At 43.6% G+C, this 23191-nt stretch overlaps 1 protein-coding gene across 7 annotated transcripts in view; it reads right to left on the bottom strand.

Annotated features, from left to right (window-relative positions):
- Window positions 1–23191, bottom strand: part of NHSL1 (NHS like 1) — a 181224-nt gene that overhangs the window by 42030 nt on the left and 116003 nt on the right. For 6 of the 7 annotated variants that reach the window (XM_030490022.1, XM_030490028.1, XM_030490023.1 and 3 more), the window contains exon 2: window positions 12075–12227. In XM_030490022.1, the coding sequence (XP_030345882.1) occupies window positions 12075–12227 (153 nt within the window). Of the gene's footprint in view, window positions 1–12074; window positions 12228–14554; window positions 14633–23191 lie in introns of those variants that run through there. The other variant, XM_030490027.1, reaches the window with a different exon arrangement.

Genomic DNA, 23191 nt, shown 5'->3' with positions numbered 1-23191 from the left:
AAAATGCGTTGCCCTGACAGCAGCAGAACGGATGGATTCGTGGCCATTTTCAGAAGTTTTCCTTTTTTTTTTTTTTAATTGTAAATGAACTGTGCAAGACTAGGTGTCATTTCTCACAAGCTACTTCATAAAACTATTCTTTTTCCTGCCCCTTACTGACCTGGCTGCAGGAGGAATGGCTCCAGGTGCTGGTTTTCAGGGCTGGACCCCATCTGCCAGGGCCGTCTCCCCATGGCGCAGCCCCAGCAGCAGTGCAGAGCTGCAGATTCCTGCCACCACCCTGGACCTGTCCTCCACGCCTCAGGCCTAAGCGTGCAGCCATCACCCACTGAATTAGCCCTAATGAGATTACTCGTGTAAGTAAACACTGCTCATGTGACTGGTGTAAGATCAGGTCCTAAGCTCTGCAGCTTTCTGCATCCACATGTACACACTCAGACACGCTCATGAGCATGTATGAAAGAGTTTAATATAAAAAAAAAAATCCACTTTTCTGTGTTTCTAAATATTTATTAGTAATCAGTAAAGACACTGGTTAAAGAATTAAATTACCACAACACTCACAAGTATGCCAACTCAGAAACTTGGCATCCAGGTTATTCAGACATCTAAATAGCTCCAACTTGCTTGGCACAACTAGCCATCCCACTGGATGGATCAAGCAATGGAAGACGGAAAGAGGATGTCCCAGAAACATCTGAATTTGCCTTGTACCCAAGAGCAGCACCTGGAGCTTGATACCAATCACTAAAACTCAAAGAAAGTGTCAGCTGGACCAAGGGCAGCTTCCCAGAGGAGCAGATGTGCTGCCTGCCTGGCAGAGCTGCCCAAAGCCACCAAAACAGAAACTCCTGGGTGCAGAGGGAGAAAGAGGAAAGACCAGCACGCACTTGGCTTGCCTTTGCACCATCTTCTGTTGTCTCCTTGTCCAACAAGAAGGGACAAGCGATGAGCTGACACCTGCATCTGCATGCTTGAAAAATCATCTCAGCTAAAGTCAGGGTGACTTCTGAGCAGAGCCTTTCATGTTGTAACTTGTATTCTGTAGAGTGGGATTTTTTCTTACCTTTTTTTTTTTTTTTTTGATACTAGAGAGAGGCTATTAACTGCAAGAGTCAGCTAAACTGTCAACTACAGAAATAAATCTGCTGACTAGGATATTAAAACACATTTATCCATTCAGTGCACACATCACCAGAAAACCACTGCACTCCCTGAGGTCAGAAATCTTCAAACACTGTAGCCAGCCTCTTCTTCTGTACATACCCACAAACCATACTCCTCCTGAAGTCTCAACTACACACTCTGTCTTACAAATAGCTTTTCAAAATTTCACCTAAACCCAGGCAGGCTGTAGTACAATATACATCTGCCTTGTAAAAGAAAACTTTTTTAAATGGCCCATCACTTTATAGGTCACAATGCACTTTAATAATCAAAGTATGTACTGTATCACTACTTTTTGTTTTATAAGAACCTTCTGTTTCAAAGCTGATAAATAACTGCGTATCATTTTAATTTACTTCATGCATATTTTGAATTTGTTTTTCCAGTTGAACCGAGACAACTAAGACCTCGTCGGTTTATGACAGACAGACAGGCATGGGTGTCAGAAGACCCAGATTCCCAACCCGGCATTGCTGCATCCAAGAAAATCACTTTGGGTTAGATACAGTCAAGAACTTACATTTACAGACAGACACGGCACAACCTGAATTTCATGTATGTACCTCCCAAGCACTTCAGGATAAAGATAACTAAAGAAGAACCTGAGGTGCCTTGACTCTCATCCTCACCACACCAGTCATGACCAGCACTGGGTCCAATGCTGCAGGCATCCCTTCTCATGAGGGCAGGAGAATGTAATAGGGATTTCAACGTCTTTACTTCTGAGGATAATGTGCTTTTCACACAACAGCTGCTTAAAATAAAGTGCTGCAAGTTAAAGTATTTTTCATGTAGATACAGATTTAAGTTCTTTAAGGATTAAGTGAGCATAGGCTAAATCTCCAACTTCCTAACACTGTGCTATCAACACTAGGCAAAAAGGTTGCCACCTGAAATGAAATAGTTATGCTTTGTTTGGGACTGGTCGTATTGGTGCATACCAAGAAATGCTCTGAGCACACCTACCGAACTGGGACCTCTTCAGAGGGCATAGCTGCCCCTCTGCCCGCTTGCAGTGCTGTAGTAAGACGTGGATGAGACCACAGTAACTCTGGACTATGCAGTTAATTGGGGAATTCCAGGGAGGAAACTTTTCAAGATAAAGAGCTTGTTGAGAATGATTATGCCTGGGACTGTAATTAAAGCAGACACCCTAGTTCAAAGGTCTCTTTGGTTGGTAAAGCTAACTAAAATTGCTGCCTTTTGCTCTGTGCCTCTTTCTGAGTCCCTCATTTGTAAACTGGGAATAAGAATGCACAGCTCTCTGTGTGTGGATGAAACAGGCTGTACAAAAGCACAGCTGTACAAAGGCAATCTTGTTTCTTGACAAATATCTCACGCTAAGTATGACTTTAAAAAAAGCAGCTCAATTTAATTCCAATGCAGCATCTATTTTCATCCCTGGATCTAAATGAGGTAGACAGCTTGCCTCTACCACTTTATATTCCTCCCAAAAATTCATTCAGCTTGGATCAAATCCCATTTTCCTCAAATGTATAAATCCCCGTATCATCTGCAGAACTTGACTATCACAGTGCTTCTATATCAAAGCTTCAAAACATGTTGTAAAGCCATAGCAATGATGCACTTGAGTAACAACTGAACTGTAACCAATGCTGACTGCAAAGCAAGTTCATGAACTTCAGCTGTGATATATCCAGTGCGCTGTTTCGCTCAGGCTCTCAGTTTAACGGGTCAGGAATTTCAACAGATGTAGTGCCGTGACAGCCCAGCTGAAAAAACTTCTGCTCAACAGCTCAATCTAAATGCTTTGGCTAATCCCAGCCTTTGCCCATCTAGCTATCTTCCCTATTATACACACACCCCCCCCCCCCCCAAACGCAATTTGATATCACCGTTTCTGGTTTTATCAGTACATACAGAAAAGCATAAAACAAGCCTGGAGACAGTGAATCACAGAATCATAGAATAGTAAGGGTTGGAAAGGACCTTAAGATCATCTAGTTGCAACCCCCCTGCCATGGGCAGGGACACCTCGCACTAAACCATGCAGCCCAAGGCTCTGTCCAACCTGGCCTTGAACACCGCCAGGGATGGAACATCCACAACCTCCCTGGGCAACCCATTCCAGTGCTTCACCACCCTCACTGTAAAGAACTTCTTCCTTATATCTAATCTAAACTTCCCCTGTTTAAGTTTGAATGCTGGTACCCAACACACTTCTTCCACAAGCAAGATCCATATGAAGTGGCAGGTTTTTAACTCATTGGCAAAACTTAAATCATTTACTGCAGTACTTTCTTAGTTGATGAGTAACAAGAAGGGTCTGTCAGACTTTTTAAAGACTGTTATACATGTTCCCTCTCTTTAACAAGCAGCCAAGCCCAGCCACAGAGGTAGCTTTTAATAACAGATGCTGTGCAGAGTTTCCCAGAAACAAAGATGTCTTGGGCTCCACAGGCTGCAGGTAACCCCAACAGAGGGCTGCTGGACTCCGTGATGGAGAAGTCTGTTGAATGGGTACTTCAAAGAAGCCTTTACTGAAAGCAAACAAATGTATTTATGTTGGGTCTATTCCCTCCAACACACAAGTGCTCGCTTTCTCACTGGGAAGGGCATCCTGGCATGGTACCTGGATGCCTAGCGAGGCAGGGAAGCCCACCATTCCGGACCAGCTTCTTCAAGTTGCTTCAGAGCTCAGCTCTACTTGTAGTAGCGTGAGGATGAGGCATGAAAGCACAACGTTAAAGTAAAGCAAGTATGCAGGTAATTTTCAAGGCTCCAAATCAGATGCAAGTCTTTAAGAAGGATCCAAACTAAAAGGAACTCTGCAATATGAAAATACCTTTAATAGGGTTAAGTCACTACAAACATGTTGATCATTCCTTTCTTTCTTCTCTTGAAGCTTTTAAAAAACAAATACATTTAATCCCACCTGAAATTTCCAAGGTTATCTGCATGATTTAGCCATACAGAAAACCTTCCTAATGACACCAAAATGCAACAGCCATGACAAATTATATTTGTTAACAAGCTGTCTCTAGGGAGTGCTCAAAATAATTATCACCATTTGCCTTGTGCTAATTTAAATTTCTGAAGTGTGTTATACAACTACATTTAGTGGTAACAAGACGTCTGAAGTTTTAACAGTTTATTTGCTTCCTTTTGCATGTTTGATGCTGGCATTGAAATCATTCTCCCCACTCTTTCTCTAGCATTTTTATGGATATTTGTTGTTACTTAGACAACTGAACACAGCTAATATAAAAATACAAAGGGAGTCTTCATTGGTTTTCCTCCAAGGACACAACGTTAAACTTAAAGCTACCTAAAATGCTGTAAACAAGCATGTATAACACCCCAATCTCAGAGGAAGGAGGAGGAAAAGCAAAAAGGGAAACAAGTGAAAGCCTGATATTCTTTGTGATGGAAATTGCTTTACTTAGCACTGAAACAACTACACCACAGATAACAACAGTTCAAATTTCTGCTCTCCACTAAAGGCAGAGATCTGAAATGGGGTGAGATTCAATAAGCTTCCAGCTCAATCTTCCTAATGATTCAGACTTGTATCATAAAACATTTATAAATGCTTTCACACATCAACCTGGTTTAAGAAAAACAAAAGTATCAGTAGTATTATTTTAAAACAAATATTCCTCTTTTAACCCTTTCACTATAATTGCTTTCGCTTATCATGTATATCAGGCAAACAATCTATGTATAACCACCCTGTATGTCTTTACACTCAGCACTGTACCATATATCGAACTGAAAAATAAGGAACCCAAATGCTTCAACTCAGTTCATTTTTTCAGCACAGAGCAGCTTTCAAACACGTGCAATGTAGACTCCCAGTCAAATTCTGTTAGTTTCACTTGAATATTTGCTCTTTAAGATTCCTTACTAGAAAGGGCAGTTGGAGTATGGAACTTGGCCAAAACCATCAACAGATGTACTGTGAATTATTTTAGGAGCAGTAAAAAGGGCGGGATATATGGGCAGAACCTCTGGTACTAACTTGACTACTGAAACTAAAATAATGAGAAATAAGATGATTTCTATTTTTTGATTTTACAGCTCCAAGGCCCTTCCGGAACATATGGTCTACTCCTGGCCTTTAATGATCTTTTACTTCATTAAGGTTTCCAGTTGCTAGGAAGCTCACATCCTGACATGTCTCTGAACCTGAACTAGACCTATTGTTAATATGAAGTGGTTCCCCCCTATTTTGCAGCTCTTTAATGAAACATAAGATTATTTTAAGTCCATAATCTTCTCAGAAGGATTATTGACTAGTAGGGCTGACCCCAATATTGCTCATCTGAACAATGATCTGGCAGATGCACTGAGAAAACAAAGGCTAAACGCATACCTGTCTGGAGGGTCTTGCAACAAGACATAATAGAGGCTTTATGAGTAACTACTTAAATCCGGTTTTATTTGACAATTCTAACCAGATGTCTTCTGGAAAACAAATCAAGTGCTTCAATCACTGCTGCTTAAATACATTCCTTGAATTCGGCCAACAAAGCTAAACAGAAGCTACAGTTAGCCAAATCCAGCTCTTCGAAAGATGAGATAATAAATGAATCATCGCAGACATTGGAACAATGAGTCCTATATTATGTACATAGCTTGAATCAACACAATTACCCGGGTGGAGGGGGGAGTGCACAAAGTACAGGCATTTGTGCAGGAAGTCTTCACAGCTGTAGTCTTAAAAGGAGCGTTAAAGCCAGCATATGGACTGTTCCCACTCCCTACAGTTACACTTTCCTTTGCATGTATCTGACACCTTGTTATCCACTGGAAAGGACAGTCAGCCTGGGCAGTAACCCCCAGCGTGTGACGACGCTTTGCCCCTCATCTCCAATGTGAACTGCACAGAGAGAGCATCCACAAGACCCCTGAGGAGCTGGCTATCTCCTGACAGCCCAATACCATTTCAGTCTGGCTGTGTTTGCCTTTTAACACTAACACAGTTATTTCGTCCCTTCCCTTAATGCCTGTTGTCTCCCATCTCACGGACAAGTGACAACATACAACAGTGGAGCCTGTCCTCCTCCATTTTTTTTTCTTTTTTTTAATATAAAAAAATGCTCTACACTGCTAATTGTGGGAACTGGAAGATTAACTGCCTCATGGAAATCTTGGCCATATATGCCCTGCTCCGGTTCCCATCACTGCAACTTACTTACATCCACATCTGAGGAAGAATATAGGATAGTTTGAAAAATACAGAGGCAAAGTGAGTTCAGGCGTGTGCTAAGAAACTCTTTTCTGTTCCTTCACCACAGTCTGCAAGATTATCTAAGGCCAGTGCATTCCAGATTACTTTAGGCTTTCCTTTTAGGACACTCAACTTTGACCTGTGAACACACTGCTAATGCTGCAAACCCATCCAGAAGGCAGACAGGCATGCTTACAACACACTCCAAGCTGTTAAGCAAAGCAATGCTACAGCAGTGCTGTGTCTCCTTCCCATCTTCATGCCTTATTGTGTGCCCTTTTTGGATTATAGTACAGTTGGCAAAATGAGGATTTCTTACCAAGTATTTGAGTCATCATTGCTATATACTACTGCTGTTGTATCTGTGCTCCCAGCTGAAAACCACTGTACTTCAGGGACTTCTTCAGACAATGGTCCTTTAAATACAACCATGCTGCACAGCTGCATCTGCCAATGCACCGTGTCAATGACGAGGGCTCAAACTCTCAACCCCACAGACTGAAAAAGTTGTAGGAAACACTGCAGTATGTGGCACTTGCTCCATTAGCACTGATAATGGTCTGCCTTAAAAATATATGAACCAATGCCACTTTGAACAACATTAAACTCATAGCTCTGCTACTGTCCAGACTAGACTCTCCAAGTTGGTCCAGCCACTCAGGAGACATTGGCAACATGAGACTAAACAAGTCAAGCAGTCCTTCAGCCTTGGAGAAGAGCACACAGTGCAAGGGGCCAGGATTGATTTGAGAATCCTGACCCCACGCAGAGCCTGAGCTCTTCCTTCTCATCCCTTTTCTCCATCTCCTATTTTCATGACTTCCTAGGAGGAGACTATAAGATGGAGGACAGAGTCACATAAGACTCCTCAAGGGTCAGTATTGTTTTGTTTCTATCTGAACATCTGTATGCTAGGAAACACCTTCTGTAAGGTGACCATCAAAACATGAGGAAGAAGCCACTTCAAACAGGCTCTCAGGAAAGGCCAGTTAGAGCAGCTTGGTCCTGACAGTAAGGAAACAGGCACCTTGGATGGTACGTGTGTTGTCGCTCAATCTGCTCCACCAGGCACTTCAAGGTCCTGGTTCCTTCCCCAAAGAAAAGGAGAGCCTGTTTCATCCAATGCAAATAAAACATTTTTAAAAATGGAATCTATTGACGCCGTTCAAGAACTACATCATTTTTCTAAACCTTTAAATCATATCGCAATGATACCATGACAGTGTGTCCTGGTTTTGGCTGGAATAAAGTTACTTTTCTTCCTAGTAGCTGGTACAGTGCCATGGTTTGGATTTAGTCTGAGAATAATGCTGATAACACACCGATGTTTTAGTTGTTGCTAAGTAATGCTTACTCTAAATCAAGGACTTTTCAGTCTCATGCTCTGCCATTGAGGAGGGGCACAAGAAGCCGGGAGGAAGCAGAGACAGGACACCTGACCCAAACTAGCCAAAGGGGTATTCCATACCACAGAACGTCATGCCCAGTATAGAAACTGGGGGGAGTCACCCAGAAGGGCAGATCACTGCTCAGGTCAGGCTGGGTATCGGTCAGCAGGTAGTGAGCAATCGCACTGTTGCATCACTTCTGTTTCTTGGATTTTATTCCCCTCTTTTTCCTATTATTATTATATTTTTACTTCAATTATTAAACTGTTCTTATCTAAAAACGTGGGTTTTACCTTTTTCAGATTCTCCTCCCCATTGGGATGGGGAGAGTGAGCAAGCAGCTGCGTGGTACTTAGCTGCTGGTTAGGGTTAAACCACAGCACTATGAAGTGCAGCTGAATTTGCTCTTCCACCCTAGCAGATTAAGCCACTGAGAGCTTTTATTTTAAATGTAGTAATGCAGCCCGGGTTAAACATATAAAGTCACCGATTTTAGTAACGACAACTTTAGATTTTAATATAAGTTACATAAAGCCACTTCAGTTCTCAAGAACAGATACACTGTGCATCACAAACCTTCCAGCTTCAAGGTGCTTCATTTTCTAATTCAGATTACTGGACAATGCTGCTTTTTAAAACTTCAGGTGGCAGTTGAGCACCTGCATGCCTAAAGAAGGATAAACAGCTTTACCTTGGTTATGAACAAATTTGAATGCAAGATCCCCACATTTATACTTCAAAGCAGCTTCGTAAAGGAAAAGCCCGGTATTTTCCCCTTGATTTCGAAAGGGTAAAAGGCTAGTTCAGAGGTATAAAAATCTAAAAAATCTCACCCATGCAACATCTACTATCACATGCTGCATATACTTCCACAGTGTGGTAAGCAGAGGACATCTTGAGACATACTATACTAAGTAAAATGCTAAACTGCACAAAGAATTAATGGAAAAAGTCTCTTCTACCTCCAAACACAATACTGCTTCCTCTAAAGGTATGCAGAGACCATCAGGCAGAATACTTGGCTTCTCTCAAGAACAGGTATCATACATTTTAATATCTCTACCCCTAACTTTTTACCCATAAATTAATTTAAGAACAAGCAGAAGTAATAGCTTTTCTGCTCCTTAACTGGTGCTTAAAAGTTTATTCTAGACAACAGACAGCTTCCTATCTATTTCACTGGATATTTTTAGCTAGGGCAATGCTGCCAAAAATTTGCTGTGAAAATTGTATGAGAATAAATAGGTTTGACCTTGCATTGTCTTGAAAGCTAGCCAGGATTTCATCTGGTTAGGATTAGATGGGTGAAAACACCTTTATAAAAAAGAATATCTTGCTTGAATTATTTTGAAAGCTCTTATGCATTTAATATCTTTACAGGTGGTTTAAATGACTGCTTGTGCTCTACATGTGAATTACTACTTGTTACCTATGTTTTATACTTACTTTCCCATTCACTGAGGCAGCAACGAATGCAGTAACAAATTAACAGCCTGTAATGAAGTTGCTATGTACCAGCCATTTCCCATTTCATAATCCAAACAAGAAGACCGGAGTCCAAGCAGGACTGGAAAACTTTCAAACGTGTGTCTTAATGGTCTGAACTGGGCTCAGCCTTCAGGACCACAGGGTCATGTTCACGGGGACCACCAGAGGTTCTGTCTTCCTCTAAAGGTAGGTTTAAGTATACACAAATGATTTCTAAGTAGTGTTTCTCTGACCTGTTCTTAAAAGCCTCCAGTGATTTCCTAGCCCTCCAAATTTATTTCAGCGCTTCGGTATCTTTCCTGCAAGGAAGTTTCCCCTATTATCAAACCTAAGTATCCTCCACTGCCATGCACGTCCACTACTTCATCTCCAGCTCACCACGAAGGAAAAAAGAATTTTGCTTTTGTTCCACTTCTTCCCAGTTCATGCCAACACTTCCTGGAGAACAGGGGGATCCATCCTGCTGTTTACAGCACAGGGTACAGCACACCTTGCCATCCAACATCCTTCATTCCCCACATCGGGTCACATACAGCCAGTTCTGCCCCACACTTCACCTCAACCAATGAATTTGAAACACCAAAAAGATGTCAAAATGCAAGCTTCATCGTCAAGCCAGAAAACACAGAACTGAAGCTCCCGTGATAGCCCAATGGTGCTTCTCAAGAGACCACTTTTCTTCAAAGTTTTCTATGCTATAATCATGTAGCACTCAACTTACATCCTACCCATTAAGAAGCTTTGGAAAACTCTGTCTTTTCTAAAGCAACATGTGGAAAAGCATACTGGCAGTTCTCACAATTACTTCACAATTTCAGCAGCACTTTTATACTCAATGAAACTCAGCTCTGGCTAGAAAACTTTTAACCCGATCCCCCAAATGTGAAGCACTGGTGTCTTCCTGATTTCACAGTGCTGGCTGAAGCTGCAGCAGAGTAAAACCAGTAAAACTTTAGTCAGTGCCTTTCTTACTACTAGAGCCCCTACAGGCAAGAATTAAATCACTGAAAATGGTGTTAAATTCATGCTGTAGCTACTACAAGCCACAGCAAGGAGTTATTTTAAAACTGCTCGTAGGGAACAAACACAGCCCACGGAAAGAGCGTGAGGTAAAACAAATAAATAAATAGCACAGTTTTGTTGGCTCTGTCAGCAGTTTGAGGTCTGGTGAAGGCAGGTTTTCAGGTCACTACCCTGAAAGTATGAAACTGAAATTCACTTCATTACCAAGGAGTCCTTCATCACATGTATGAGACCACTTATTTAAAACAAATGGCTAACTGGTAAGTTGTAGTAGTAGCTTTTGTTTTATAAAGAGCAGCAGCTCTAAAGAAAAATCCCAGCAGACTGAAATAACTTCAGGTGTGTAAGCTGGGGGAAGCAGCACATATTACTCAGTTTCACACAAATACATTAGATATAAATTTATTGAAACAGAAGATGAATCTGCAGTAGATAAATTTCTGATAAAACACAAGAATATCAGAGCAACATTTTAGCCTGTGCAGTTTCTTTGATAATAGTCCCAAACAGAGAACAGAAGAATAGAAGAATGAGTAGTTTAAGTTTACAAAAACCTACCCACAAGCAGAATTCTTTTTAGTTTAAAGCAGGCAAATATTTCTCTTTTGTAAAGAACTGGTAAGTGTGCCTGCGAGGGAACAGTAAACATTTCAAGGCTAAAAGCCTGCACAAATGTATTAGTCCAATAATAAGTCCAGAGGACACACAGGCTAGCTGCTGAGCAATGCATGAGCCACTAACCCTGGCTGTCAAGACTCCCCTATGAAATGATAACATAAAGCACCTAGTAAGAGATGGTGAAATTCAATTACCTGGAGAAATGGCAAGAGAAATAAAACATGGCAGCCTAACACTTCTCTATTCAGATGTACAAAATGAAGTTTTCTACACGTTTAAAAAGCAGGAGTGTCATGTTAAACTAACAAGAATTATAATGTTCTTTTATATCAGGTTGACTCTGCAAGGTACTAAGTACCTGCAGTTCCTGCTGAAACAAAAAATGACTTAAAATGAGTGGGCTCTTTGCAGGATAACCCCCTTTGCTAAACAGCCAGTGTAAAGAAAAACCCAGGTTAGCCATTTCCAGAACACGGACATTAAGCTGTAATTTTACAGCTTCACTTCTGGCCCAGAGACAGATGTTCTACAGTCCTCCCTGCTGGCTGCTTGCCTCTGTCTTCATAGCTGCACTAACACAACACAATGCCTCCTGCGCCAGACCATACAGGTACACGCCTCGATAAAGGTACTAAAGGTAAAAATAGGTCCTTAAAAATACACTGCATCCATCTGCCAGAAAGCACTTCCACTACTGAAAGAGTCCTTGTGAGTGCCCCGTTGCCTGTTTCCCTTCTCTTTTGCCCTTAGTGCCTTTTCTGACCTCTCACAACCAGCCACGTCTCTGGAAATGACACTGTACAACAAAAGAAATCATGAACTGAAACACCTCTGATGTGGTTCTTACACTAAAGTATAAATGGCGTAACTCAGGACATACTGAAATTGAAGGTACTATTTTGGAAATGCTCCAAAGACTAAATGGAAATGGCCAAAAGACACAAGGTTTTCCCCTTTTCCATTCTAGAGTGCTCTGCCAGGTAACACATTTCCATTACCACATTTTCTCGACAGCAAAAGCATTTTTGCCCTATCCCTACACTTGAATGGGTAATTCTCACGAACGTTCCTGATGTGCTACAGGCGGAAAAACAAATAAGCTTCTTCTGAAGCCTGCAATTTTGATACATTTGCAAAGATTGTGGCAAAAACTACTGTCCCTTTCGGACACATCTGTGTCAGCAGCAGCATCTTACCTCTCAGCACTGATTTGAGGTTCAGCTTGGCTTGTCGGTGGAGGTCCTCCACACAAGGGGGTCTTGAGGAGGGCAGGAAGACATTTTCCTGCTGGTGCCATGGAGCAGTGTAGTGCACAGTCCATCTACTCTCTTCATCTAGGTTGGAAACAGCTGCAGAGAGAATCAATAAGAAAATTGAATGCTATTGTAGACAGTTACATCATGAAATCCCACATGTAAGCTTCTCACGTATCATCTTAAAGCAAAGAAGATTGCGACTGTAGTCCCATCAAAATGCTCTCTAGAACCTCACTTTCATGACAGTTAAAACTCTTCTTTCTTTATTTCTAGTCTAAATTTATGTTATGTAGGAAACACCTTTCACTCTTCCCACGTTTATACTTGCTTCTGTTTTTACTCTGAGCTAGCTACTCTCTTTTCTGCCCCTCTACCTCCTGGTCTTCACAAACAAATCAGTTTCCCGGTCCCCTGATCCCACCAGGCGCTGTGCATTGCAGGATAGCTTCTTCTTGTGCAAAGGTGACCCCAGAAATGACAGCCACCATGAGAGATTATGACAGGTTCATTTGTATCAGGAAATAACCTTCTCCGACCTCACACTTGCTCAAACCAGGAACGAAGATTTCACTGAGGCAAACAAATTAGCTACTTTCCATTGCTATGACTGCAAAGCAGATTTGGACAACAGCAACTCCCTGGGCAAATACTGCTCAGAGCACAACAGCACTTAAGAGAGATTACTCTGGCCACCTCTTCTCAGCCGGTATGCACGTGAAAATAAAATACAGACCCTGCTCAAGTTCAAAGTTCCTCACGGACAGTCTAGTAATGAATCAGCCAAAGAACATGTTGCTAAGATTTGTTTATTGTTTATGCTTCCTGAGAGACAGCCATTACCTTTTGTTTAAAGTATATCATCAATAAAAACTTCTACAGCTGAATGGCCTTAACCCTCTACTCTGTAAACAGGAAAAGGGCAGTTGGGGGTCATATCTTATGATCCCCCAGGCACCCTTTGGCCTTCAGCCCACACGCGGCATATCTTTGCTTTCAGTGGCAGAAGAAGCCGCTCCCGTGGCTGTGCTGCCCCCCAAGCAGCTGCTCTGCCACCCTGCCTCACTGCCAGCTCCCCACCTTCGCTTCACTCCCCTGCCTGCCCGGGCACGGGTCGCTCCTGCGCTGCCTGCAGCATCACTTCATGAAGTCTGGCTGATGCCTCTGGGGTAGCAGAGGAGGTGCATAAACTGAGAAGCAAAACGAAGGCAACAGCCTCCTGTCATCTGAAAAATTACTCTTTCCCTAACACCCCTGTGCACCTGTCAGGACCATTTCAGATGGAAATAACTGGTACTCACTAAAGAAAATAAGCTATGCCTTCTTGCTTCGAAACCTATCTACAGTCTAATGCTCAATGCTTATTTTGTGCTGAAAAGACTTGGGGTATGTGTCTAGGTTCTTAACTGCCCTTCCTCACTTTTTATAGATTAATATCAGACCTCAAAAAAGGTTTTTGAAGACTTTCAATTGGTCTCTTAATTTCTGAGAAGGCTTGGTCCTGCATCCCCTCTCTTCCTGCAGAAATACTGGCTACAAGAAGGCAAATACACATTCAGTCTGTGCCTGCTTTTCCCATCCTGGCTAAGTAGAAGTCAAACCTCAATCACAACAAATTGACATGTCACCAACTACCTTACTGCATCAATCATCCTGATGTTACAGAAAAAGTGATAGGTACAGTCAATGACCTGCCTGAAAATTGCACCCTGCCATCCCCTGATTGAGCAGGCAGGCAGAAAGCAAGGCTGGGAAAAAAGGAGGGGGAAGGAAACACCAGCCTCCAAGCCCCGCTGTCTGGCTGCAGTCCCACCGCACCAAAACTAAAGTTTACTGCTCACCAGAGCAATGGTCATCAAAACTAGCAGACAGAAGTGCTCACACATTTGTCAACCATTCTTTCCAGTGCAGTTTGCCTACCTTCATGAACTGAATGAAGAATGGCGATTTCACGAGCCATTCTGAAACTAGAGCATCTTTAGAAAACAAAACTCAGCACAGACCAAGCTTTATGCAGATACCTCAGAGATGCAAGCCCATAGCTAAAGATGCACCTGGCAGCTGCGCAGGCAGAGATGCCAGACAGACGCTGGGAGGATGTCCCGGCACCAAGCTGGGCACCAGCGCAGGACCGCAGGTGACAGAGGCACCTCAGCCTCCTCACTGAGCTGCTCCTTTCATACCGGGAAGTTTTGGCTCCTTCAAAACCCCCGCAACAAAGGACTTCAACACAGCATCCCAAAGCAGAGGTCCTACAGCACCTTATAAGGCTGCCTCCACACATTACAAAGTATTCAACGAAGAAGAGAGATAAACTTAAAAAGAAGCTTCAGGAAAGCAGGAGTAAAGAGTAAGGGAATTGCCTTTTCCTGCAGGACTCAGCTGCCTCCCCAAAAGGGCAGTGAGCATGCACAACTACTTACTCTTTCTCTTGAAAAGTTTCATGAAAGATTTAAGCTTTGTGTTGATGAAAACCACCATTTTCAAGGTGTTGAATTGCGATCCTGGAGTTTAAATCCCAGAGAAAGGAGGAGCTGCAGAAAGGTGACGGTTTTCCAGACTGAACCTGCACACGGAATTTCTCTTCTCCAGGCTTCTTCCCTCCGCCTTTCTCTGCTGAAACCACAACTTTAAACCTGCCTAGGTCTTCCTGACACACGAAACCATTTACAATTCTTTAGGCTGAATTTCTCCTCCTCACATGTAAACTTGTGGGCTGAAAACAGCCAGTTTCAGGAGGAGGAAAAGAAAAAAAGAAAAAAGTTAACTGATGAATGTTTGCACCGGGACAAATATCAGGCTTTCCTGATGGATCACTCAGCTCCTCTCATCCTTTCCTCTGCTCTCCAAGTTCGGCCGCTCCGGAGCTGGCAGGTGCTCCCCCTCCTTCCCATCGCGCCAGCCGGCTCTGCGGGCGGAGCGCACGGAGATGCCGGCACCTTCCCCCCCTCCGCCCTTTGCACCTCCCCGCCGGCCCCAGCCGCCTTCCAGTTGCAAATGAGAGTGCGTTTTCGTGCAAATCAGGGTGCCCCGCTTCCCTACCCCCCCCCCTTTATTTTCACCCTCTCGCTCTCACTGCATTAAGGACCCAATGCCTCACCTCCCCTTCCAGATCAGCTGCTCCCCCCGCTCCGCAGCCACTGCCATTGCCTGGGACAGCAGCCCACTAATTCTACATATTGAATTTCATTCAGCAACACCCCTAATTTATTCTTATTAGCGTCATGTCAGACCAGATACATGGGAAACAAAATCGAGTTATTGCTGGCTAATAGAGAACCTGTTATTCGTCAAATGAAACTCGCGCGGAGGTGAAATAGCCCGGCTGTTTGAGATGCACATTATATTCTCATGGCTTAATAAATATGTATCTGTGCAGAGGCTCACAGCCATCCTTCCTAGGAATGAACTGCAGTTTTGCAGAAGTTAAAGGCAAAACACTAAGCACCGAATGAATGTGCTCAGCAGGGCATGCCCTTTGCACAATGCTCAGGCTCAAGAAGCAAGCCTTCCCTCACTAAGCAAGCTTAGGAAACCCCCTCGGCTTAACAATGACAAGGATTTTTTCCTCAGGAAAAAGAAAAATGCCAGCAGCAGGGGGGCTCAGACTGACCCCAAAACTGCAGCAGGATCAGGCCTCTGGAGTGCAGCGTGTAAAAAGCAGATGCTCCCCAAGAACTTCGCTCTGAGTTTCTCCAAATGGCTGAGACTCAGCACCACGCAGAACAGACCACAAACAAAGCCTGTTCATCATTGTCTGAACGCACTTTTATCAGCACTTTACCAGCACTTCCAAATCCAGAGATTTTACAGCTGCAGTGTGGGGTTGACACCAAAACCACCATTAGCAGCAGGTCTCTCCAGCAGCTGCTAGCCCAAGAGACATTTTGGGTGGCTCACCTCTGGCAAAGGGTCTGAAGACCACCGTGCCATGGCAGCAGTGGTGGGGAATGCACCTCTACTTTTTGCATTGATTTCCTTACACAAAAAAAACCTAAAAAAGACCCTGGCATCAAACTCTGATAACCAGATAACCAGTGGTGTTTTTATAAAAAATCACTTACACGATAATCACAGAATGGTTTGGGTTGGAAGGGACCTTACAGGTCATATAGTTCCAACCCCCCTGCCATGGGCAGGGACACTTCCCACTAGAAATACCCCCATTACAATTTTGCCATGACCCACACATCATTAAAACCACTTTCGATGCTGGCCACACCCTGGAGGCAGGTAACTCCACTGCCTGTCTAACTCCACTGGCACTGCCATCCGAGAGCAAACCCAGAATGTGGTAACTCCTTTTCTAGCGCAGTGTCAGTACTTTGTAGGATGTAGACGTGCCTCTGTAAGTGGGAAGAGGAGCTACTGTTCATTTGCACAGAGGAAGGTGGCAGTTTCAAGCTAGCATGTGAGGAAGACTGGGCTAATGCAAGTGAGACAGACTCTCCCCGAGGTCTTTAGGGCACCTCACAGAGGCTTGTAAGCCCCGGGAAGCAAGACTTTGTTCCCGTTTCATGGTCAAGCCCTTTGTATCCACATGATCCTGTGTACTTTGCATGGCTCAGGGAACCCCCTTCCCTGTATCCCCAGAGGCTGCAATGTGTGGCAAGCGCAGTGTTGCTCTTTGTTACTGGATCCTCAACCCACCCTGAAGCATTTCTCCTGCCAGAGAATGAGTGCTTGATCGCTGTCCTCTAGCCCTGATCTCCAGTATGAGGCAGCTATTCAAACCCAGTAACAAACATGCATAACGTAATGTCTGCCTTTCATCCTCCTCCAGCTTTGCTTCCACCTTCCCTCAGGTCATGCTGATAAAGAGGTCAAACATCAAAATGGTTATCATGAAGGGATACCCCAAAGGCAACATCAGTTGGCTACCTGTATCTGCAGCTTTCAGAACCTGTACAAGGTCAACAACAACTAAAAGCTTTTCCCCAGTTGAAACAAACCCATTGGCTTCCATGGAATTCAGCATGTCGTCTCAATCCAGCTTTTTTAAAACGCTTTTCCTGTCACAAGAAACCATCACACAATTGGCTTCTAATAGCAGTTCTCTTAGAGGTGAAAGCATGAAATAAGCGTGCCTCTCCACAGCCCACCTCTCTACATTGAGAAGAGAAAGAAAAGATGGGGCGGTTTGAGAAAATCGTAATCACTGCGCAAACAGATAAAGGACTTTAGCCTCCAACGTTGCCAATCCAGCAGACAAAACCACAAACATGCACCGCCCCCAACAACAACAAAAAAGCCCATGTAAAATTACCTTGACAGGAAAAAATGCAAAGGTTGTTAAAGCTGGATAAACCCAGCATGAACAGTAGGTGTGCACACACTGTGATAACAGACTTCGAAAAGTAAATGACTCAGACACACGTAGCAGACTCAGGGGACCTTGCTCCGTGGCACACTTCCTACTTCACCTTGGACGAGTTAATATTAACTCACCTGCCTCAGTTCCTACTTCCTTAGAAGCGGGGATCAACACTTGCCATTGCACAAGGATACCATCACAAGAAATACAAAAAATATGGAGAAAGTATTCAGCAAATGCTAATTATCATCACTTCATAGCAGATGGGACTGTTAACTTAGGTTACAAAGTTTGGCCCAGAAGAAACTCCTTCCTAACTAACAAGTCAGAGATTGAAGCAAAGAAAATGAGAAGCACAAGAGGCAGTGCCAAACAGCACGCTCAAAATCACGAAGGTGTACCACACGCATTAGGAAAACTGTGTCTTTTTTTATTTCACATTATATTAGGTTTTAATCCCTGAGTGGTTAAACTGATTTTAATTTCTAGTGGAGGCCATGTACATCCAGAAGAGAAGCGAACGTGAGCAGCTGTTTGTGCATGGCGTGCCTCAAACACCGCAGCCATTCCTTCACTCCTCTCCCTGCTCTCTCCCCTCTTTAGAGGGGCTTTCCAGCTGACCTGCTCTGCAACAGCCATCTGGGACAGCCACCCCTCCACATTCATGGCAACATACAACTCCGGCGCCTGTGAAACAATCTGGAAATGCTCAGCTTCCACAGAAATACTTCAGGCCAGCCCCTGGGGGAGGGGGGCTCTTCTGTCCAGCCCCCATTCACAACCCAGTGTCCTGAACCTTGCACCAGGGCTCAAGATCTACAGCTGAAGAAGTTGAGCCTTCATAAAGCAAAACATCCCTGCTCCCTCCAACAAATCAGATTTCACCACGTATTTTCATGAAGGAGAGATAAACCCAATACACATATCAAATTCATGAAAGGACAGATGCATCAAACTACTAACATATATTGTAATCTCAAAACCTAAAGTTTAAGTTGTAAGCCTTAACGACTTTATTCAAGCAATGGAAAAATCCTCCATTAAACAACTGCGTAGCACTGGTGACGTTTTAACTGGCAAGAAAAAGTAAAACCATACAGCTGAGCTGGGAGCTGCACTGTGAGAGTTCTTCCAGTGAGTCTCTGTTCAATAAGTAAAACCGAAAGTAGAAACACTGGCAAACAGATGTCCTCAAAACAATTAAATTTATGTTTTTGCTTTTTACACACGTGTCAGTCACTCACTCAAAGTAAGTTTCCACTGTGCCAGCCTCCAGCAGCTCGCATGGATGTGCGGAGAAGCAGCTGTGGGAGGGCAGTTGTTTCCAGCACATCAGCAGGGATGGGTCTATCTAGGACCTGCTTGGGATTGTCCCCTGCTACCCATGTCCACCCCCTCCAAGCAGCTGTGTTGTCCGGAGGGGAGCAGCTGTGGACTGACCCCCAAGCATCCCATGCCGCACAGAGGCACCCAGGCGTTGGCAGGGCAAGCCTGAATCCAAGGAGGGCCATAAATCCCTTCCTGCCAGTCACAAGGCTCCTGCTTGGCTCAGACCAACACCACCCACCCCTGAAAGCTGCACCTTGACTTCTAGGCAAGACTGCCATCATTAAGAAACAATCAAGCACCTGAGATAAGAAAGTCTGAATGCCTCAAGTGTTTTCGTAACTCATGCCCAAGCTTTATGCCTGTTCTGGCCACCTTCACCCATACCATCAACCACTTCCTGGTGCTTAAATGGAGCTGAAGCCACTCCCGGCAACCACAGGAGTCAATAATTTATGGTCAGAAGGGGTTTCTGCCTCCCTTTGAGCCAGTGCCAGTGACTGGCCCTCTCCCGACATCTTTCAGGAGAACAAAAGTGCTCCCTCCACAAAGGCGGTCCCAGGCGGCATCGCACTCGGCTGCCCTCCTGTCTCCAGCTCACAATGGCCTCTTTCAAGGTAACCTCAGCCCTGGTGAAGCGCGATATTTCCCTAGCTACTGAGAAATTACAATTCATTAAACCTGGGATCAGGAGGAAGAGGAGGAGGAGAATGCATGGGGGAGAGGGAACAAAGCAGAAAAGGTATTTTATCGGAAAGCCACCGCAACAAAAAGGCAAGAAGGCCCCGTGCTCCAGCAAACTGGCAGGGGAGCCGGGCGCTGGGCCTGTCTGCGCAGGCAATTACAGAGCAGGTATTGCTTTAAAGGGGGTACCCCGGCAGCGCCCTCCTTTATTCACACTCATAAAGGATTATGGCTGCAGGCTGCGGGAAGGGGCTGCCTGGTGGGGAAGGGGGAAGAGGGAGGAAGATGAGAAGGAAAAGCAGCACAACCTAAGCCAGAAAGGACAGAAAAGCAGCAGACTGATTGATCTGATGATCCTATTTAGGTCACAGCACAATAAAGCTAATTCATTCCTTTGACAATTCAAAACTTCTTTCCACTGGATCCTCTATCATGCAAACACATCAGCAGAGAGAAAAGGAAGCACTTGGGAAGGGCTGCCTGCAGACAATGCAGCAGTTTCTTTTGGTTAGAGCATCTCCACACACACTGTAACTGCAGGCAGGAAAACTGAAAATATTTAATGAATATGCAATTTTGTTTCATGGTTTTGTCTTAAATTGCAGGGCACAATACTTTTCCCTTTGGCCATTCCTGAACCCCAGCTAAGGCAACATCAGCTCCCAGAAGAGTACTTTTCTCTCTCCTTAGGAAGAGCCTTTTAAAATATTCCAGGAAATATTCTCAGTTTAAATCCAAATCCACCTCAATGCTCCTATACCACTGCTTATCTTCAAGAACTGATCAAAAATGGCTGCAGCAAGTAAGTTAGTCTGTAAAATCTTGACTCTTATTCGCCCTAATAATGCACTATAGAGATGTTTCTCTTCTGAATTTGCAATGGAAAAAATACCAAGCAGATGAGTTTGCATAAGTCTTCTCACTGATTCATCCTGTAGGACTCATAGCGAAACCGACAAAACGAGGCTGCAGAAATGCCATTTCTGAACTTCTGTCCCAAACCGTCTCCCTCTTCAGCCTGTAATTCCATCTTTGGCAGCTGCGCACTAGTGGATCCACACCAATACCCAACAGACATCTTCAGCTAATCTCAGTCTGCATTCTCCTCGCAGGCATCCTGAAGGGGACACGCTTCCCACTCATTTCACTTATTTAAAGGTCACAGAAAGAATTTTTGTAGCCTATCTCCACCTCCCCGCCCAACATTGCTCTTTTAAATATTGCTCTAAAATACTTCTATTTATATATGGATTATCCTGGTATAAGGAGTTAGAAGTTTTTTCTTTGCTGACTTAATATATTCAGGGTGAGCTGCATTTAAACTTGGAGACACCCTCTCTTAAAATTAGACCAGTAGATCCTCTAGTTTCCTAACAACTTTGCAATTTATAAATGAAAAAAACTTAAGCTCCTTGGAAAATACCAACCTTCATATCATCGTATAACTGCTCATGCCAAAATCCAGCACTGAGCGCTTGCTGTCTTACACAGCAACTTGAAAAAAATGTTCTGTTCCTTAGTTAGAAACTTTCAAAAACTTCACCTGAAAATGTTATCAGCACAACAGTAAAACGGTAAATAAAAATGAAGGTTCACAAATAATAGACAGATTTCAGCAGTTGTGACATTTGGTATTGTTTCTAAAGCCCTAAGACTTTTTTTTTTTTACAGAATCTGAAAACCTGGGCATGTTCCAATTAAATAATGGCACAATCTGCCCTGAAAAACAGTATTCTCTAAACTAAAAGGCAGCATCAAATCCATGGAACAGTCATCTAATAATTATGTTAGTTCAGGATTCAGCAACCTGTTTTAAGCTCCTAAGGTAACAACTGAACCAACATCTGTACCACAGCATCTACAGAGAATGTCTTTGGCTGGCCTTGGGCATGTCGAACTTGGACACTACCATGTGATCAACATTAACATAGTGAGTTTCGTGATGCACACCAAAACTCAATTTACATCTTTGTTTTTAAACCGTGGCTGGTTTGAAGAATATAGTTGAAACTAGAGCCATTAAAAGTATCTGACACATCTCACAATGTCTAATACAGAGCATACACCCTGCTCCAGGAACGAAGAAATTAAAACACTGTGTTCATATAGGCTTTGAAAAGATTTCTTTTATGTCAGGGCAACTAGCATCCTGCTCCTCATTGCATTAATTAAACCTAATAGGACAAGGTAAGCATCATAGACAAGAAAAAACTCGTGCTCACCTTCAGCTACTGGACATAAAAGAATGTCTTTTCCTCTGATGCTGTTAATTAGCCTAACATCACTACCACCATCTGCTTGTGGACCTGCTCACACCCACCAAACAGCAGCCCACTGTCACTGGTCTGGCTGTGCCGTCGTGTTTGTGGCAAACACCCGACAAACAGGAAGGCCAGGCTGATTAGAAGTTGATGCTGAGAACAACCATGAGAGATCATTCAGTTAGGAGAGGTGCCAGACCTCCTTTGAAGATGCCACCCAGCTTCAAGTTTAATTAGCCCTCCCTGGAACAGATCATGAAACTGCAGAGAAATGGGGTTATAAACCTCTGTCGACGCTTCTGGACAATGACAAACGTACTCCGAAGCCCTTGTGTGTAAAACTTCACTGTTCTTAAACTCTTTGTCAAAGCACCCAAAGGACAGTAGACAAACAAATGACAGCACTGAACCAGAGGAGGAAAAGTTGTGCCATGCTTATCGTGGCTTAAATCAGACGGGCAGGATGTGAGACCTTCAGGATGAGCAGCACCTGGTCACTGACCCCTCACAGGGTGAACAGCTGAGCACTCCCACAGAAAAGGCATCACAGTCGGATAATTTGCCTTTTAACCACAACATTTACAGGATTTTCTCTCGTCTCCAGTGACACATGCTCAGCTGAGGGGACAAGCCCTAACCTAGACAAACGCCAGCACATTGAAAACTAGCTTCCAAACAAAAGAGCTGCAGCCTAACAGCCACGAGCAGTACTTTGGGGAATTCAGTCTTTAAATTAGTAATAGTCAGGCCGCAGCCTGCCTGCCTGCACGCAGAAGACGTGGGGAGGCTGATTAAGTACCCTTCTGCTGTGACTGGAGACGTGGCGTCATGGGGTTTCGCATTTATTCTTTTCCAATGACTCCAGGTCAGAACTGGTCAGTTCACAAGTCAGGCACTGTTTCTGTAACTGCTGTAACGGCAGGCACCACCTGCAATCCAAAATTCAAGCTGTGTCTTTCCAATCATGCATCATCCCTATAATCCAGATCCCACTGCAGTGTTATTACAGAACCAACTGAGATGTAATTGCAATGAGCCACTTAAAGCATTTTTCTGATTAAGAAACCCCAAGAAAACAACCCCTCTGCCCCAATTTCTGCTTAGGCATAAGAATGTCACCGTTATTGTTTGTCTTGCAGCACATATCCTTAGAATAGACGAGATCCAATCTACCTATTGATTACTTATTAATGCAGTCCTTGTGTCTCCTTTTGTGCTTTCCAGTACTGTTTATAAAATGTTTTTAGGGAGTGGTTTTTGGAACAATGTGTTAATTAAAACAAAGACCATGTATCCCTCCCCTTTTTAAAAAAAAAAAAAAAAAAAGGAACCAATCTCTCCCAATCCCAGCTTCTCAGAGATATTTAGGAAATGCAAGCAAAATGCCATCTGTTGGCAGTGAGGTGGGACTAAGCCTTTAATGTTGAAATTCTCACTTTAGAAAACCCAAGCAGGCAGATTTAATCGACCGACAA

Source organism: Strigops habroptila, chromosome 6, assembly GCF_004027225.2.
Source record: "Strigops habroptila isolate Jane chromosome 6, bStrHab1.2.pri, whole genome shotgun sequence".
NCBI classification, from domain to species: Eukaryota; Metazoa; Chordata; class Aves; order Psittaciformes; family Psittacidae; genus Strigops; species Strigops habroptila.
Note: the sequence above shows the minus strand (reverse complement) of the source record. Positions and strands in the feature narration are given on the sequence as shown.